Genomic DNA, 19,663 nt, shown 5'->3' on the forward strand with positions numbered 1-19,663 from the left:
TGTTTAACATGTTGTGATAGTTATAGCCTTTGGTCTAAAGATCACTGAATATATAGAAATATCCAGATTTTAACCAACCCAATTCTAAACTGAATTATGTATTTATCAGGTCTTGCCAAACTATCATTTGTTTCATTTTCAGCTGAATGAGGAAACCCAAGAATATATATTAAATCTTTTCCAACGTTATGTTGATGAAGGTTTACATTTTATCAATAAAAAGTGCAGCCAAGCAATTCCACAAGTGGACATCAGCAAAGTTACTACACTCTGTTGCTTATTGGAGTCCTTGATACTTGGGAAAGATGGAGTTAACTTGGCAATGGTATGAAGAGTTTTCTTACTGCTATGAAGCTAGAAAAATTAGATTATTGTATAAATTCCTTGCAAAGAAATGACTCCATTCTAAAATATAACCATTTGATTTTTAAGTTAATTTTTCAGGGGACTAATAGCTATGATTACATTCATAGAATCTCAAAGTTACAAGGAACGTTAGCATGTATAGTTCATTCTTCTACTCAATTTTGAATTCTCTTACAGTCTACAACATATTCCCAATACAAGATATTCTCAATCTGCTTACATACCTTCATGCAGGTATTTAAAAAATTATAATAATCAGTTGAAAGACAAACTTGGACTTTTTTTCCCTACATATTCCTTCTCATTCATTTTCTCATCAGTGATTATAATATATAACTATAAGAAAACACTACTCTGTGAACCATTGCATGAAGTGTAAGAAACATACACTGTGCCCATTTAAAAATGTGTTAGTCTAAATGGAAGAAAAATACCTTTACACTTTGCAGCTTAGGATTCTTTTTATGTTTATATATAAAATATTAAGTCTGTTTCTCTTTATTCTTTCAGGAACAAACAAAACTGAACACTATACTGTGTCAGACTTTTGTATTCTGTTATTTGTGGTCTTTGGGTGGAAACCTAACGGAAAACTATTGGGATTCTTTTGATACATTTATTAGAACACAATTTGATGATAATCCTGATGCCAGGGTAAGAACCAAATAAATTACATTTTAGCATAATAATTCTGAATCATTAAAATTAAATTTTAAGATTAAAACTTTAAAAGCTTTAGTTCCATTGAAAATATGACTTATACACTAAGCTGGTTCCTAAAAGTATTCATGTTTTTCTAACCATAGATAACATTTATCATATTTTTTAAGTCAGGAGCCCTCTCCTAGTTATATTAAAAAAGTAAGATGTGTAAGTGTATAAAAACTCTCTACTGTAAACAACTATTGAATTCTAGTCAGTAAATTTATTTTTCACAGTATGAAAATAACAATGTGATTGGTTAGCTATTCTGAATTGCTGGAATGTACTTGGTATATATTCTAAGATTGACTAAATAAGTAAATATATTGAGAATAATGGCAATGAATTTCTCACTGTTAGAGACGGGATTTAAAAATATGGAGGGAGAAAAATTAGAATGCACTCTGTTTTATTGGATTGGAATTGCAGGTCTCAGTACTCATTGATATTCAAAATGTTAACATACATACATGTAATTGTATGAAAATTGCCTGGGCACATGGCTCACACCTGTAATCCCAGTATTTTAGGAGGCTAAAGCAGGAGGACCACTTGAGGCCAAGAGTTTGAGACTAGCCTGTGCAATATAGCAACACTCCTGTTTCTACAAAAAAAGTTTTTAGTATCCAAGCTCAATGGTGCACACCTGTAGTTCTAGCTACTCAGGAGGCTGAGGCAAGAGGATCTCTTGAGCCCAGGAGTTTGAGGCTGCACTGAGCTATGATCTTACCACTGCACTCCAGCCTGGGCAACAGAGCAAGGCTCTGTCTTTAAATAAATAAGTAAATGTATGAAAATTGATGTGTGTATACATCAATTTTCTAGTCCATTTTATATAGATAAATTTTTATATACATATAAAATTTTATGTACATGTAATTTTCTAGTCCATGTGCTGAAAGGAACTAGACACAAAGACACCTTGGTAGCAGCAATGAGCATATCTGGTATACTTATTTTTAAATACTATTGTCATCCTCCACTAAAGAAAATGAGAAATTCCTAGTAAAATAGTTGATTTCAAGACTGGATCAGGGAAAATACAAAACAACTCTTTTATGTTGCATAGTAAAAAAGTGCTCAAAGAATGATGTGACATGTCAAAAGAACACAGAAGGCAGTTTGAAGAGACTTCCACTGGTCAAAGCTGGATAGATTTAAGCATCAAAATCAATAATCATAGTATAGGATCATAACCCTTTTAGTAAAATAAAAATAAAAATCCATACTCATAATAAAAATATGCATGACTAAATAAGTAGGGAAGAAAGAAAAACTCTTTCTTATAGCTAATACAAACTAACCTATGCAGAAGGAATAATGGATAAAGTTAGAAAGTCATCACCTTGCAACCATTATTGTAATAATTGATTTAGGCAGGAATCACCAATGAATACTGAAATTGGTGGGTAGAGGTTTCATGATAAGCAGTACTTACATAGTTTCTAAGTATTTACTAAACAAAACAAAACAAAAAAAGCAAAAAAAACAAACTTGTAAACAGCACCTTAGCTACATGATCAATTTAACTTAATTAGTGGGTAGAGATTTCATGATAAGCAGTATTTACATAGTTTCTAAGTGTTTACTTAAAAAAAAAAAAAACCCACGTGTAAACAGCACCTTAGCTACATGATCAATTTAACTTAACTAACATCAAGGCAAACCTGTGCCTGCTTCCTAATATGGGGCACTGTGAAAGATGTAATCTTGCTTCTGTGATATTTATTTCAAAAATGTATAACTTGAATCTAATCATGAGGTTACACCTGGAAAACCCAAACCAATGAATATTTTGTAAAATAAACTGGACTATATTCTTCAAATATATCTATGTCATAAGAGACAAAGTTGAGAGACTTTTCTGAATAAAAGGAGACTAAAGAGAGATAATTAAGTGCAATGCATGATCCTGGATTGGATCTTAGACTTGGAAAAATATAGCTATAAATTATATTATTGGAAAAAATGGCAATATTTGAATATAGAATGTAAATTAAATAATATGTCAGTATTCAATAAATTTTATCACGTAAGTATTTTTTTTAAATATGTCTTTTTGTCTTCATCCTTGCTGTCTTTGGATAACCCAGATTCTTATTATTTCTTCCATGAGCTATTAAAATATCCTATTTATTATTCCTTTGCTTTTGCTCCAGTCATATCTAATTCACCCTCTCTACCAGTATTTTTAAAGTTAAAGGTCACAATCTATTAATTGGTCATGAAATCAAGTGAAAGGGTCACAACCCAGTTTTTAAAAAGGAAATATCCTCTACTACAACTTTCAGTAAACACTATATCGGAGAGTCTAACCAGTGCAATAAGGCAAGAAAAAGAAATAAAACATATAAACTTTGGAAAGGAAAAAGTAAAATAGTCATTATTTGCAGAAAAAAATGACTGAATATGTAGAAAATCCTAAACAATCTACAAACAAATGATTACAATTAATAAGTACATTAGTAAGGCCCTTGGATATAAGGTCCACAAAGAGTTAATGAATGAAAATTTAAAAGAATACCATTTATAAAAGTAACAAAATACCAACTACTTAGGAATAAAATTAATGAATGATGTGAAAGACCTCTGCTGAAAAGTACAAAACATTGTTGAGAGAAATTTTAAAAGATCTGTATAAATGAAGAGATATACTATGTTCATGGATTGAGATACTTTTATTAAGTTATCAGTTCTTTCCAAAATATTTTGAAGATTCCAGGCAACTTCAGTCCCAAAATCCCCAACAAAATTTTTCCATGAAATCTGACAATCTTGTTCTAAAATTTATACAAAAAGATAAAATAACTGAGATAATCTTGAAGGAACACACATTTGGAGGACTTAAACTACATGACTTGAATAATTCAAGACAATAAAACAGCAGCAATTCAGAGTGTGGCATTGGTGAAAGGATATCAAATAGACAAACTAATATTGACAAAGAAGTGGAAGAAAGAAGCCTTCTGAGGTGCTGTACATGTTCTATATTTTAATCTAGGGTGGTTATATTAATATTTATATATATGAAATTCTCTAAAATAGACTCTTAATATTTGACAAAAAAGGTTATGTTATACCTTGAGGTTTAAAAAAAATATAGAATAGAAAGTAGAGTGAATTGAGGAGGTTCCAAGATAGCCAAATAGGAACAACTCCAGTCTACAGTTCCCAGCATGAATGATACAGAAGATGGGTGATTTCTGCATTTCCAATTGAGGTACTGGGTTCATCTCACTGGGGCTTGTCAGACAGTGGGTGCAGCCCACAGAGCGGGATAGGGCATCACTTCACCCAGGAAGCACAAGGAGTTGGGTAATTCCTTTTCCTAGCCAAGGGAAGCCGTGACAGACGGTACCTGGAAAATCAGGACACTCCCACCCTAATACTGCTCTTTTCCAACAGTCTTAGCAAACAGCGCACCAGGAGATTATACCCCACGCCTGGCTTAGAGGGTCCTATGCCCACAGAGCCTCGCTCAGTGCTAGCACAGCAGTCTGAGACTGAACTGCAAGACAGCAGCAAGGCTTGGGGAGGGGCGTCCACCACTGCTGAGGCTTGAGTAGGTAAACAAAGCAGCCAGGAAGCTCTAACTGGGTGGAGCCCACTGCAGCTCAAGAATGCCTTTCTGCCTCTGTAGACTCCACTTCTGGGGGCAGGTCATAGCTGAACAAAAAGCAGCAGAAACTTCGGCAGGCTTAAATGTCCCTGTCTGACAGCTTTGAAGAGAGTAGTGGTTCTCCCAGCACAGAGTTTGAGATCTGAGAACAAACAGACTGCCTCCTCAAGTGGGTCCCTGACCCCTGAGTATCCTAACTGGGAGACACCTCCCAGTAGGGGCTGACCAACACTTCATACATCTGGGTGTCCCTCTGAGATGAAGCTTCCAGAGGAAGGATCAGTCAGCAACATTTCCCATTCTGCAACATTTGCTGTTCTCCAGCCTCCGCTGGTGATACCCAGTCAAACAGGGTCTAGAGTGGACCTCCAGCAAATTCCAACAGACCTGCAGCTGAGGGTCCTGACTGTTAGAAGGAAAAAAACAAACAGAAAGGATATCCACACCAAAACCCCATCTGTACATCACCATCATCAAAGACCAAAGGTAGATAAAACCACAAAGATGGGGAGAAACAAGAGCAGAAAAGCTGAAAATTCTAAAAATCAGAACACCTCTTCTCCTCAAAAGGAATGCAACTCCTTTCCAGCAATGGAACAAAGCTGGATGGAGAATGACTTTGATGAGTTGAGAGAAGAAAGCTTCAGACGATCGGTAATAACAAACTTCTCCGAGCTAAAGGAGGATGTTCGAACCCATCGCAAAGAAGCTAAAAACCTTGAAAAAAGATTAGACAAATAGCTAACTAGAATAAACAGCATAGAGAAGACCTTAAATGACCTGATGGAGCTGAAAACCATGACATGAGAACTACATGAGGCATACACAAGCTTCAGCAGCCAATTTGATCAAGTGGAAGAAAGGGTATCAGTGACTGAAGATCAAAAAAATAAAATGAAGTAAGAAAAGAAGTTTAGAGAAAAAAGAGTAAAAAGAAATGAACAAAGTCTCCAAGAAATATGGGACTATGTGAAAAGACCAAATCTACATCTGATTGATGTACCTGAAACTGATGGGGACAATGGAACCAAGTTGGAAAACACTCTGCAGGATATTATCCAGGAGAACTTCCCCAACCTAGCAAGGCAGGCCAACATTCATATTCAGGAAATACAGAGAACACCACAAAGATACTCCTCGAGAAGAGCAACTCCAGATTCACCAAAGTTGAAATGAAGGAAAAAAATATTAAGGGCAGCCAGAGAGAAAAGTCGGGTTACCCACAAAGAGAAGCCCATCAGACTAACAGCGGATCTCTCGGCAGAAACTCTACAAGCCAGAAGAGAGTGGGGGCCAATATTCAACATTCTTAAAGAAAAGAATTTTCAACCCAGGATTTCATATCCAGCCAAATTAAGCTTCATAAGTGAAGGAGAAATAAAATCCTATACAGACAAGCAAATGCTGAGAGATTTTGTCACCACCAGGCCTGCCTTACAAGAGCTCCTGAAGGAAGCACTAAACATGGAAAGGAACAACTGGTACCAGCCATTGCAAAAACATGCCAAATTGTAAAGACCATTGATGCTAGGAAGAAACTGCATCAACTAATGGGCAAAATAACCAGGTAACATCATAATGACAGGATCAAATTCACACATAACAATATTAACCTTAAATGTAAATGGGCTAAATTCTCCAATTAAAAGACACAGACTGGCAAACTGGATAAAGAGTCAAGACCCATCAGTGTGCTGTATTCAGGAGACCCATCTCACATGCAGAGACACACATAGGCTCAAAATAAAGGGATGGAGGAAGATCTGCCAAGCAAATGGAAAACAAAAAAAGCAGGGGTTGCAATCCTAGTCTCTGATAAAACAGACTTTAAACCAACAAAGATCAAAAGAGACAAAGAAGGCCATTACATAATGGTAAAGGGATCAACAAGAAGAGCTAACTATCCTAAACATGCACCCAATACAGGAGCACCCAGATTCATAAAGCAAGTCCTTAGAGACCTACAAAGAGACTTAAACTCCCACACAATAATAATGGGGGACTTTAACACCCCACTGTCAACATTAGACAGATCAATGAGACAGAAACTTAACAAGGATATCCATGACTTGAGCTCATCTCTGCACCAAGTGGACCTAATAGACATCTACAGAACTCTCCACCCCAAATCAACAGAATATACATTCTTCTCAGCACCACATCGCACTTATTCCAAAATTGGCTACATAGTTGGAAGAAAAGCACTCCTCAGCAAATGTAAAAGAACAGAAATCAAAACAAACTGTCTCTCAAACCACAGTGCAATCAAACTAGAACTCAGGATTAAGAAACTCACTCAAAACTGCACAACTACATGGAAACTGAACAACCTGCTCCTGGATGACTACTGGGTACATAACAAAATGAAAGCAGAAATAAAGATGTTCTTTGAAACCAATGAGAACAAAGACACAACATACCAGAATCTCTGGGACACATTTAAAGCAGTGTGTAGAGGGAAATTTATAGCACTAAATGCCCACAAGAGAAAGCAGAAAATATCTAAAACTGAAACCCTAACATCACAATTAAAAGAGCTAGAAAAGCAAGAGCAAACACATTCAAAAGCTAGCAGAAGGCAAGAAATAACTAAGATCAGAGCCGAACTCAAGGAGATAGAGACACAATAAACCCTTCAAAAAAATCAATGAATCCAGGAGCTGGTTTTTTGAAAAAATCAACAAAATTGATAGACTGCTAGCAAGACTAATAAAGAAGAAAAGAGAGAAGAATCAAATAGATGCAATAAAAAATGCTAAAGAGGATATCACCACCAACCCCACAGAAATACAAACTACCATCAGAGAATACTATAAACACCTCTACTCAAATAAACTAGAAAATCTAGAAGAAATGGATAAATTCTGGGACACACACACCCTCCCAAGACTAAACTAGGAAGAAGTTGAATCCCTGAATAGACCAATAGCAGGCTCTGAAATTGAGGCGATAATTAATAGCCTACCAACCAAAAAAAGTCCAGGACCAGATGGATTCATAGCTGAATTCTACCAGAGATACAAAGAGGAGCTGGTACCATTCCTTCTGAAACTATTCCAATCAATAGAAAAAGAGGGAATTCTTCCTTATTCATTTTATGAGACCAGCATCATCCTAATACCAAAGCCTGGCAGAGACACAACAAAAAAAGGGAATTTTAGACCAATATCCCTGATGAACATCGATGCAAAAGTCCTCAATAAAATACTGGCAGATCAAATCCAGCAGCACATCAAAAAGCTCATCCCTGGGATGCAAGGCTGGTTCAACATACACAATTCAATAAGCGTAATCCATCATATACGCAGAACCAATGACAAAAACCACAGGATTATCTCAATAGATGCAGAAAGTGCTTTCAACAAAATTCAACAGCCCTTCATGCTAAAAACTCTTAATAAACTAGGTATTGATGGGACTTATCTCAAAATAATAAGAGCTATTTATGACAAACCCACAGCCAATATCATACTGAATGGGCAAAAACTGGAAGCATTCTCTTTGAAAACTGGCACAAGACAGGGATGCCCTCTCTCACCACTCCTATTCAACATAGTGTTGGAAGTTCTGGCTAGGACAATCAGGCGGGAGAAAGAAATAAAGGGTATTCAATTAGGAAAAGAGGAAGCCAAATTGTCCCTGTTTGCAGATGACATGATTGTATATTTAGAAAACCCCACTGTCTCAGCCCAAAATCTCCTTAAGCTGATAAGCAATTTCAGCAAAGTCTCAGGATATAAAATCAATGTGCAAAAATCACAGGCATTCCTATACACCAATAACAGACTAACAGAGAGCCAAATCATGAGTGAACTCCTACTCACAATTGCTTCAAAGGGAATAAAATATCTAGGAATCCAACTTACAAGGGATGTGAAGGACCTCCTCAAGGAGAACTACAAACCACTGCTCAATGAAATAAAAGATGACACAAACAAATGGAAGAACATTCCATGCTCATGGATAGGAAGAATCAATATTGTGAAATTGGCCATACTGACCAAGGTAATTTATAGATTCAATGCCATCTCCATCAAGCTACCAATGACTTTCTTCACAGAATTGGAAAAAACTACTTTAAAGTTCATATGGAACCAAAAAAGAGTCTGCATTGCCAAGACAATCCTAAGCAAAAAGAACAAAGCTGGAGGCATCATGCTACCTGACTTCAAACTATACTACAAGGCTACAGTAACGAAAACAGCATAGTACTGGTACCAAAACAGAGATGCAGACCAATGGAACAGAACAGAGCCCTCAGAAGTAATACCACACATCTACAACTATCTGATCTTTGACAAATCTGACAAAAACAAGAAATGGGGAAAGGATTCCCTATTTAATAAATGGTGCTGGGAATACTGGCTAGCCATATGTAGAAAGCTGAAACTGGATCCCTTCCTTACACCTTATACAAAAATTATTTCAAGATGGATTAAGGACTTAAATGTCAGACCTAAAACCATAAAAACCCTGGAAGAAAACCTAGGCAATACCATTCATGACATAGGCATGGGCAAGGACTTCATGACTAAAACACCAAAAGCAATGGCAGCAAAAGCCAAAACAGACAAATGGGATCTAATTAAACTAAAGAGTTTCTGCACAGCAAAAGAAACTACCATCAGAGTGAATACGCAACCCACAGAATGGGAGAAAATTTTTACAATCTACCCATCTGACGAAGGGCTAATATCCAGAATCTACAAAGAACTTAAACAAATTTACAAGAAAAAAATCAAACAACCCCATCAAAAAGTGGGCAAAGGATATGAATAGACACTTCTCAAAAGAAGACATTTATGCAGCCAACAGACACATGAAAAAATGCTCATCATCACTGGCCATCAGAGAAACACAAATCAAAACCACAATGAGATACCATCTCATGCCAGTTAGAATGGCAATCATTAAAAAGTCAGGAAACAACAGGTGCTGGAGAGGATGTGGAGAAATAGGAACACTTTTACACTGTTGATGGGACTGTAAACTAGTTCAACCATTGTGGAAGACAGTGTGGTGATTCCTCAAGGATCTAGAACTAGAAATACCATTTGACCCAGCCATCCCATTACTGGGTATATACCCAAAGGATTATAAATCATGCTGCTATAAAGACACATGCACACGTATGTTTATTGTGGCACTATTCCCAATAGCAAAGACTTGGAACTAACCCAAATTTCCAATGATAGACTGGATTAAGAAAATGTGGCACTTATACACCATGGAATACTATGCAGCCATAAAAAAGGATGAGTTCGTGTCCTTTGTAGGGACATGGACGAAGCTGGAAACCATCATTCTGAGCAAACTATCACAAGGATAGAAAAACCAAACACCACATGTTCTCACTCATAGGTGGGAATTGAACAATGAGAACACCGGGACACAGGGCAGGGAACATCACACACTGGGGCCTATTGTGGGGTGGGGGAGGGAGGAGGGATAGCATTAGGAAATATACCTAATGTAAATGATGAGTTAATGGGTGCAGCACACCAACATATATGTAACAAACCTGAACGTTGTGCACATGTACCCTAGAACTTAAAGTATAATAAAAAAAAAAAAAAACTTTGATCCTGGATAACAATTAAAAAAAAGAAAGTAGAGTGAATTGCACATAGTAGAGGTAAATATTTTACATGTTTGTAGATATACATATATATGTATGTACAGAGTCACAATGAAAAATGAATTTCTTACTAAAAGTCACTGTCAAATGACCTTGAAGCAGTATTGCTCTGTACAGCTGCCAGAATGAAACTTCTGAAATGCAATCTGATTATGTTACCTACCTGCTTAGAATCCCACACTGAACTGTTGCTCTAAGATCTTTAATAAGTAAAGCTTTTAAAATTTGGCCCGTCTGTATTTCCAGCCTCATCTCAATGTATGCAGCGCTCTCGTGCTTCCCAGCATACATCATATTTTCCATGGCATCAGACTTCTAATCCTGTTTTTTTAGTCTGAATCCTGAACCCGTTCTTTCCCACCTCATGCCGTCCCTTTTTTGCCCATCTGACTCCAGCTTGTTCTTCAAGTCTGAGTTGTAGCATTACCACCCCTGGAAGCCTTCCTGAATCTGTAGCCATCACCATAACTCCCCTGCAAGTAGAAATGAGCCATCACTCTATGTATGTGTGTGTGTGTGTGTGTGTGTGTGTGTGTGTGTGTGTGTGTGTGTGTGTGTGATTGTAATAAACTCCTTTAGAGCCCTTATTTCCCCATGGGTATTAACTGAAGTGCTTATGTCCCTCAGGGGGATTACCAGGTCATTGAAGACAGAGACTGGATCTCATTCAGCACTTGTCCTCAGCATCAGAGATAGTATTTGGCATAGAGTAAGCCCCTGAATGTTAAATTTAATTAAAAATGCTTTACAATTCTGACATGGGTTTTAATATAATTGCTATAACAGATATTTTCATGCATTGTGTTGCATGATTTGGTTTAAATAACTAGTCTCAGATACCTAAATAACTATGTATCTACAACGAAAAAAGAAATCCAAATCCATTTAGGTTTTTTGACTGCCTTTGTTTCTATATAAATATATCTACTACTGTGTGTCAATATTGCTTATTCCCTATTGAAAGTGGTGTTTAATTTTGTACTTTAGCTTCCCAGTTCTGGTGATCTGTGGAGCATTCATATGGACTTTGACACCAAACGGTTGGATCCCTGGGAACGAATCATACCTACCTTCAAATACAACCGAGATGTTCCATTTTTTGAAATGCTTGTCCCCACAACTGACACAGTGCGCTATGGGTACCTAATGGAAAAACTACTGGCAGTCAAGCATTCTGTGTTGTTTACTGGAATAACTGGAGTGGGCAAGGTAGGAAACTTACATCAGACAAGAAGTCCTCTCCAAATGTGAGGGCATGGTGGACTTAAAATTGTTAGCACCAGAAGTAATATTATTTCTGAGAGGAATTATTTTTTAGCTTTTAGCACTTTTGCAGGAAGAATGTTATGCTGAATCTATATTGATCCTAGGAATTGTTCTAAAGTTTGCCGGTTTCTGAATACATTCTTGGAGTTGATACTGTATGAACTAGAGAGCCCTGTAGGCCAGCATTTGTGCTTAGGGGCTTTTATGTTTTATTCCTTGGTATTTTGCGGGCTGCCACTGCACTGGTTGGATGGGAACTGGCCAGAGGAGTTTGCATTCCCAAAAGACTGTTGATAAAGATCAGCCCATCCCCTCCTGCCTGTTCACTTATACCTGATACAACAATGGTATCCTTGATTATCTGGGGTTTTTTGTTAAAGTAGAATGGAGGGAGGAATACTGATGATTTGGGCTTATAAGTTTTGGAGAATCCACATAAAATTTCACTGTTTCCCAAAAAAATTATTCTAAAAGAAATTTGCATCTTTCTGTGACTCTTTCCATAAATTGGCTTGAAGAGTAGCCAAGTTGGATTTTGGCATGAAACTAAATTAAAACTTTTTGCTAAGATAGTGCTGATTAGAATATCTCTTTGATTCTGAAAAATATAACTAAATTGAATCTCCAGTAAGAGAAAGCAGACATTTCAATCTAGCTTTAACCTCTCTTTTTTTATCATGTTTCTTACTTATTGTGCCAAATTATTACAGATATAACTGAAAGAGATTATATTGATGTGACATTAATTAACTTATTTTAATTTAAGTCTGTGATTGCAAAAGGATTGCTAAATAAAATTCAAGAATCAGCTGGTTATGTCCCTGTTTATCTGAATTTTTCTGCTCAAACTTCATCTGCAAGGACACAGGAGATCATTGAGTCAAAACTGGAGAGAAAAAGAAAAAATATTCTAGGTAAGAATCATTATTTTAGTTTGTCCCACAGAAATTATTCATTAAGCTAATAAATGACATAAATAGTACATGTAATAAAATGACAATTGGATATTTTATTTGCTTAATTTACTTGTAAAGGTGATTCTGTTGATGGCGTTTTTATGCTAGCTATGTAGATGTCTTAGTGTTGCCAAGCAAGTCATTTATTTCTATCATCACCTTCAACTCAGAACATCTTCAATCTCTGCCTCTCCATGGCTCTCCCTCTCTCCACCCAGGTTCTTCCAGCATGCACTGATTTCGCCTTATTTAAAATAAACAAACCTCTGTATATTTGGCACATTGGGGTATCTGAACTCAGTGAGGAGTAAGTATGAGACTGTTTTGGTTTTTTCTTCAGTCAGTACTTTCAGCCAGGTTTTGTGGTAGCTTCCCCACCCTCCCTTATTAACTGCTTAGATAACTAGCATAACTTTCTGGTCACCTTCAGACATTTGGAGTCTGGGCCAGTCTAAGCCTCAATCCAATACCCAATTCAAAGTTCCTCCTCTCCTCTGTCATAAGCCAGGTTTGTGGCTGCAGGTACATACTGGAGGTGAAGGGGTCATTGGATGCTCGTCACTCCTCCCCACCCTCCCTGTAGGAGGCTGGAGTATGCAGGGAATGGAGAAGAAGAAGGAAAGGACAAGTTTCTTCTCTCTAACCAGTGCTCAGACGGGCCTCTCTGTGGCTGGTCCCTGCTTCTGTAGCTGGCACTGAGTGGTGTCCATGCTGTCTGTGAGGCAGGCTTTCAGGAATGGGCTCTTGTAAGCAACTCCCAAAAGAACTGTAGGTCAGGCATTGGCCTCACCACTGGAAGTTTCCCTGAGGGTGGGAGTCAGGACCTCAGCCCTCACTCTCCAGCAGTCCATCTGCAGCCTGTTGCAACTGGGGCCCACTTGCTCAGTCCACAGTCTCTGGGGTGGTGCACCAGTCAGGGCTTAGGCTTGGCTGCCTCCCACATTGCCCACCATCTAGCAGGCCCTGTCATGCCAAACAATGGTGCTGCCAGCTGCTTCACTGCCTCCTCTTTCTGTCCCCTCTCTCCTGCTCAGGTAGGCAAGGGGCAACAGATGCCAGTCTATTTTCTGGTGGGGGCCCCAAATTTTTACAGAGGTTTCTCTTAGACCCCTTCCTTGCCCCCCCATCCTGCTACTTGGCTTCCAGGGGGCCATGGGATGGAGTGAATCACTCAGTTTGCCTTGGAATCACCTCCCGTAATTATCCCAACAGCAGAGACATGGCCATTTGCCCGTCGGGTTTCTCTTTCCTCTGCTATCACTCATTCCTTTTTCTAATGTGTGTATTTCTAATGTGTGTATATTTATTTAAATGTGGCATTGTGCAGCCCCACTGCACTGGATTTCCCTTTGATGTGATCAGGATGCTTTTGAATATCTAACCTGTTTTCCCTGTGAGGGTGCCGTGATGACATTTATGAAAGGAAACTTTGGCATTCTTCCTCTTCCTACTATGGAAAGAAACTGATGTTCCTCACTCATGCCTAAGCCACACAGTTGCTGAGGGCAGTGGCTGAGACAGAGAAAGGTTCACTCCTTGCTGGAGAGAGGCCACCATCTTGTGCCCTGACAGTGAGGATAAGGGGCCACCTGGCATGACAACGTGGACGTCCTGACAAGGAGCACATCTTCCTGCAAGGGCCTGGGTGGGGCCAGAAGGAAATCTCCTCCTCTGGGCAGGACTTAGAACTGAGCTCTTTATGACCTATAGGATGTCATTGAGTCCAAAGTCATACCCTAGCTTTGGCTTACATTTTCTAGGGGAAAATCATAATTCTTAAATTAAATTCATTTTATTTCCCTAGGAGCACCGGGAAACAAACGAATTGTGATTTTTGTTGATGATTTAAACATGCCCAGACTGGATCGCTATGGCTCTCAGCCTCCGATTGAATTACTTCGGCAGTATCAAGATTTTGGGGGATTTTATGACAGAAACAAACTATTTTGGAAAGAAATACAGGTTGCTTTAGCTTTTAAATTACTTGGCGTGCTTAAATTTAAATGTCAAGGAAATATGATGTATACTTTGTGAGACTACCATAGCAAAGTACCACAAATGGGGTGGCTTACACAACAGAAGTTTGTTTTCTCATAATTCTGAAGACTAGACGTCTAAGAACAAGGTGTCTGCAGGATTAGTTTCTTCTGAACACTCTTTCCCTATGTCTTTATATGGGCTTCCCTCTGTGTCTGTCTGTGTCCAAATCTCTTCTTATAAGCACACCCGTCATGCTGGATTAGGGCTTACCCTAGTGGCCTCATTTTAGCTTATCACATCTTTAAAGACCCTATTTCCAAATACAGCCACATTCTGAGATGCCGAGTTAGGACTTCAACATATGATTTGGGGACAGGGGACACAATTCAGCCCATAACATGTGGCCTCGGTTTTTCCTCCTTGTAATTCAATGCATTCAGTCTATATTGAGTTTTTGCCATGTTTGATTCAGGAGATCCGTGAACAAGTGAAACAGTCCCTGCCTCCCAGAGAGCTTCAGAGGGTGGACAGACATTTCTAATGCAGAGTGGTGAGAGGGGAGAGACAGGAGAGATTCAGGGATAGGGCTGGGTTGAGGATGGGAGAAGCCTCCCAGAAGTGATGTTGGAGCTGGATTCTGAAGGCATGCATGCCAAAGCAGGGAAAGGGAGTGTTTTATACCCCAGAAGCGGAGAATGTAAAATACTAAGGTGGTGTGAAATATGAGCACCAAAGCAACAGGAGAGGCAGGGGTCACATCCCATGGTGCTGTGGGCCCATGAGGAGGAAACTGGATTTATCCTGTAAGTGCTGAGGAGCTGCTGAAGGAAATGTTATGGAAAGATTCCCTGGGCTGCAGGGGAGGGATGGGCTAAAGAGGAAGCAAGAACAGAGGCAACTGCAGTAGCCTAGAGGACAAGAGATGAGGGTCGAGCCTCCTGGGGTGATGCGTGTGGTCAGAAGCGTTTAGAAGCCAGAAGGCAGACCAGCAGGACTGGTGGTGTGTTAGTCAGGGTTCTTGAGAGGGACAGAACTAACAGAATATATATATATATACACATAAAAAGGAGTTTATTAAGTATTAACTCACATGATCACGACTTCTCACAATAGGCCATCTGCAGACTGAGAAGCAAGGACAGCCAGTCCAACCTCCAAAATTGAAGAAATTGGAGTCCGGTGTTCAAGGGCAGGAAGCATCCGGCATGGTAGAAAGATGTAGGCTGGGAGGCTAGGCCAGTCACTCTTTTCACATTTTTCTGCCTCCTTGTAGTTTAGCTCTACGGGCAGCTGATTAGATTGTGCCTACAATTTAAGGGTTGGTTAAGGGTGATTCTGCCTTTCCCAGCCCACTGACTCAAAAGTTAGTTTCCTGTGGCAACACTCTCACATACATACCCAGGATCAATACTTTGTATCCTTCAATCCAATCAAGTTGATACTCAGTGTTAACCATCACAGGTGGGGTATGGAGTCAAGAGGGAGGAGGGGGAACCTAGGCTAACTGCCCCATTTCTGTTCTGGATAACAGAAACCAACACGCTTGACAAGAAGAGGGCAGGGGGCATGTTTAGTTTTGCTCACAATAAAAACAAGTATTTGTTTTTTATTTGAGCACTATTCTAAGTGTTTAGAATCGCTGAGCACTACAGGCACTATTCTAAGTGTTTCCCACCTGCTAGCACCCAACATCCCTACAAGATGGATAATGCTATCAGCCTTGTTTTATAGATCAAGAAATAGGCCAAGAGTATGGAGTTATGTGACTGGTCCAAGGTCACACTACTCGTAAGTGGCAAAACTGGGATTAGAGCTCAGGCCATTCGGCTTCTGAATATGTGATTTCAGCTAAGATTCCTCCCTGCCCACGTTGCTAAGCTCCAGTTCCCTGGGAAATCCAGGTAGAGCACTTTCTGTCTATCAAAATGAGAGCTTAAATAAGGCATAAACATTCTTTGAAGTGAAAAATAAGATGAGTGTAAGAGGCAGAGGGATAAATGGAGACTGAAGAGAGCGTTCAAGCTGTGCATAGGTGAAAACTGATAGGGGCGGAGGTAGTAGGTCCTGAGAAAGGGGCCTCATTCACCAACACAGGAAGTCCCGGATGGAAGATGAACCTGTATTCAGTTCCTGGGAAGCAGTCAGCAGTTGTCTTCTTCCAGACTGCATTTACAACCTGTATTAAACAGGAAAACCTTTCCTAAAAAGAGAATATAATTAGGCCTCTTTATAAAGAAAGCAGTCTTTTGCATATAAGGTTTTATAATTTTATCTAACTTTATCTTCCCAACAACGCAGTGAGGAGAGAATATCACGTGCCCTTTGCAGGTTTAGAATTCCCCTGACTCAGTGCCATGGGGATGAGGGTGGGAAGGGAATGACTGCCAAACCTCCCACCAGGCCAGTGCTCAGTAGCTCCTCTCTGCCAAACAAATCACATGGAAATGCCTCGCCCTGGCACTCTGAGGCTCCCACATATGGCTGTGAATGGCTGCTCTGATCCAAGGATCTTTTGCTGCTCCCTGCACATGTCCCACAGTCCCACTGAGGCAGAAGGCTTGATGTCTCCTGAATGCACCCATATCCTCCATCGCATGCCTTTGTGATAGTGTCCTCTACCTGGAAGGGCCCTTCTCTCCAGCTCTTCCCTTGTAATCCTTCTACTCCTTCAACGCCCATCTCCAAATTGCCTTGCTCACAAGGTCTTTCCTTAAACCCCCATTTCCAGTGTGAGCTCCTCTTTCACCCGCATGGAGCACTGTGTGTGTCTTTATGGTCTTCACATTCTCTCTTGAGTCACAGCTGTTGATGTGCTCATCTTGTGTTGCATTCCTTCATGTTAGACTCTGAGCTCCTGACCTCCATCTCCCTCATCTTTATGGCCCCTGCTAAGCTTAATACCTTGTACATAGTAAGCCGTTGTTTATTGGAACTGATTCACATAGAGACAGCCTTGGTACCACCTCAAGCCTTGGTACTGTAGAGCTGAGATCAAGAGTGCCTTCCTCTTGGTCTTCAGATTCTTCCTCCTACCAAAGGAATTGGCACACACTCTTCACTTCGCCAGAAATGCATCTGCTCCCTTCACCCCTATGGCCTTGTCTTCTGCTCCTATCAGCTTCCAGCTCTCCACTGCAAGTACCATTTCCTTGGCCAAATCTTCTCTGACCCACAGACTAAGTAAGGTTCCCCCATCAAGCATTGCCTCAGCATTATATCCCTTTCCTTCAAAAACCTTACTGTGATTTTTATTGCAATTTTATTTTATTTTATTTTATTTTATTTTTGAGACAGGGTCTCATTCTGTCACTGAGGCTGGACTGCACTGGCACAATAGAGGCTCACTGCAGCCTCAACCTCCAGGGCTCAAGCAATCCTCCCACCTCAGCCCCCCGAGTAGCTGGGACCACAGGCTCATGCCGCCATGCCTGGCTAATTTTTTGAATTTTTAGTAGAGACAGGATTTCGTCATGTTGCCCGATCTGGTCTTGAACTCCTGGACTCAAGTGATCTGCCTGCCTCAGCCTCCCAAAGTTTCACATTTATTTTTAAGATCATTGATTTATGGTATTAACCTCTGTCCTTCCCACTAAAGCTGCTTTCAGATGGAATAGGTGGCATGTTCTCTCCATTAGACCCACAGGGCTTTTGTTTTCCATTTAATTCACAATAGCCCAGGCTATTTGTGGATTCCATGTTTGAAGATTCACCTGCCCACAAAAATTTGTAACTGCAAAATCAATATTCATAGCACTTATTCTGTCTTTTGCAGACATGTACGGAGAGGCGAAAAATTCTAGCCATCCAACCCACAGTTCCCCGATGAGGTGGAACAAGACAACACTCTGCCTTCTTTTTCAGCTCTCGTGCTGTGAACAACTGCCCTTTACACAGTCTACTGGAGGCCACATTTTCACATTTTTATGCCTTCTGTTGGTGATTTTGCTATTTAAAATGGCCCAAGTGTAGTGCTAAAGTGCTGTCTACTATTCCTAAACACAAAAAGGCTGTGATGTGCCTTACTGAAAAAAATGAATGAATTTGATAAATTTCATTTAGGCATGAGTAATAGTGCTGTGGTCCATGAGTTCAATGTTAATGACTCAACAATATAAAATAAGGCGTTTTAAACAGAAACGCACATAAAACAAAGTTATGTATTTGTCAGTTGACAAAAATGTCATCACAGAGACTCACAGAAACCTAACCCTAGGAGCGGTGGCTCAGTATCCACTAATCCAGTGCTCCAGCCAACTTTACTAAACTTAACTACCGTGAATAATGAATATTTGTTGAAAGAATGGCTATATTTTATCTTCAGATAACAAAGCTTTTAAGATTACAGTTTCACATAAAGGTATTTATATAAAGTAGATGAATCAGCTGAGTGACCTTGAGCAACTTACTTAACCATCCAGGGCCTTGGTTTTTTAATCTATAAAATAGGTGTAATTACAGTGGTCTCTTGGAGTGATTGTGAGAAGTCATTTAACATACACAAAAAATGTAATGCAATGCTGGCATTTGGGAAGTCCTACCATTGGGATAGGCAGGTCTCATTTCGTTCTCTGATGAGTGATCCAAGTGGATTTCTCTGCACACAGGATGTAACAATTGTATCAGCATGTGCACCTCCAGGCGGTGGCCGCAACCCTGTGACTCCCCGCTTCATCAGACATTTCAGCATGCTGTGCCTCCCAATGCCCTCAGAACACAGTCTGAAACAGATTTTTCAGGTGAGTGTTGATTTTAACTTAGGCAAAAGGGGGAAAAGAAAACATATGTGTTCCAAGCCTCCCACAATCAAAGTGGTGTCTTGTGTTTCTAAGGAGTCCATCTATCCATCTCTTTCCTGAGCAGGAAGCAGGTAAATATGGACTCCTGGAGAGTAGCTGGCAGGCATTTGCATCACTGCCTTCTGTATCTGTTGGTCTCAGAGAGTTCTAGAAATGCAGAAAGATTGTGCAAACAAAACCCCTACCTTTAGAGAAGGCTGCATCTTAGGTCCCTGCCACTTAGCACTGCACACACAGTTCTTAGTAGATCTCATCACTACCCAGCCCCTGCCTTTGTGCTCATCTCATACCTAACCACTAGGTCTGTGTGTCCACTTGCCACCAAACTTGGCACCTGATA

The 19,663-nt window shown here is 39.7% G+C and overlaps 1 protein-coding gene across 10 annotated transcripts in view; it reads left to right on the forward strand.

The window, feature by feature from the left end:
* LOC105465361 (dynein axonemal heavy chain 6) overlaps window positions 1-19,663 on the forward strand; it is a 383,399-nt gene that overhangs the window by 214,635 nt on the left and 149,101 nt on the right. For all 10 annotated transcript variants that reach the window (XM_011713768.2, XM_011713766.3, XM_011713767.3 and 7 more), the window contains exons 36-41: window positions 143-325; window positions 877-1,020; window positions 11,313-11,534; window positions 12,358-12,505; window positions 14,352-14,509; window positions 19,132-19,263. In XM_011713768.2, the coding sequence (XP_011712070.2) occupies window positions 143-325; window positions 877-1,020; window positions 11,313-11,534; window positions 12,358-12,505; window positions 14,352-14,509; window positions 19,132-19,263 (987 nt within the window). The remainder of the gene's footprint in view (window positions 1-142; window positions 326-876; window positions 1,021-11,312; window positions 11,535-12,357; window positions 12,506-14,351; window positions 14,510-19,131; window positions 19,264-19,663) is intronic.

This window comes from Macaca nemestrina, chromosome 13 (assembly GCF_043159975.1).
Source record: "Macaca nemestrina isolate mMacNem1 chromosome 13, mMacNem.hap1, whole genome shotgun sequence".
In the NCBI taxonomy this organism is placed as follows: domain Eukaryota; kingdom Metazoa; phylum Chordata; class Mammalia; order Primates; family Cercopithecidae; genus Macaca; species Macaca nemestrina.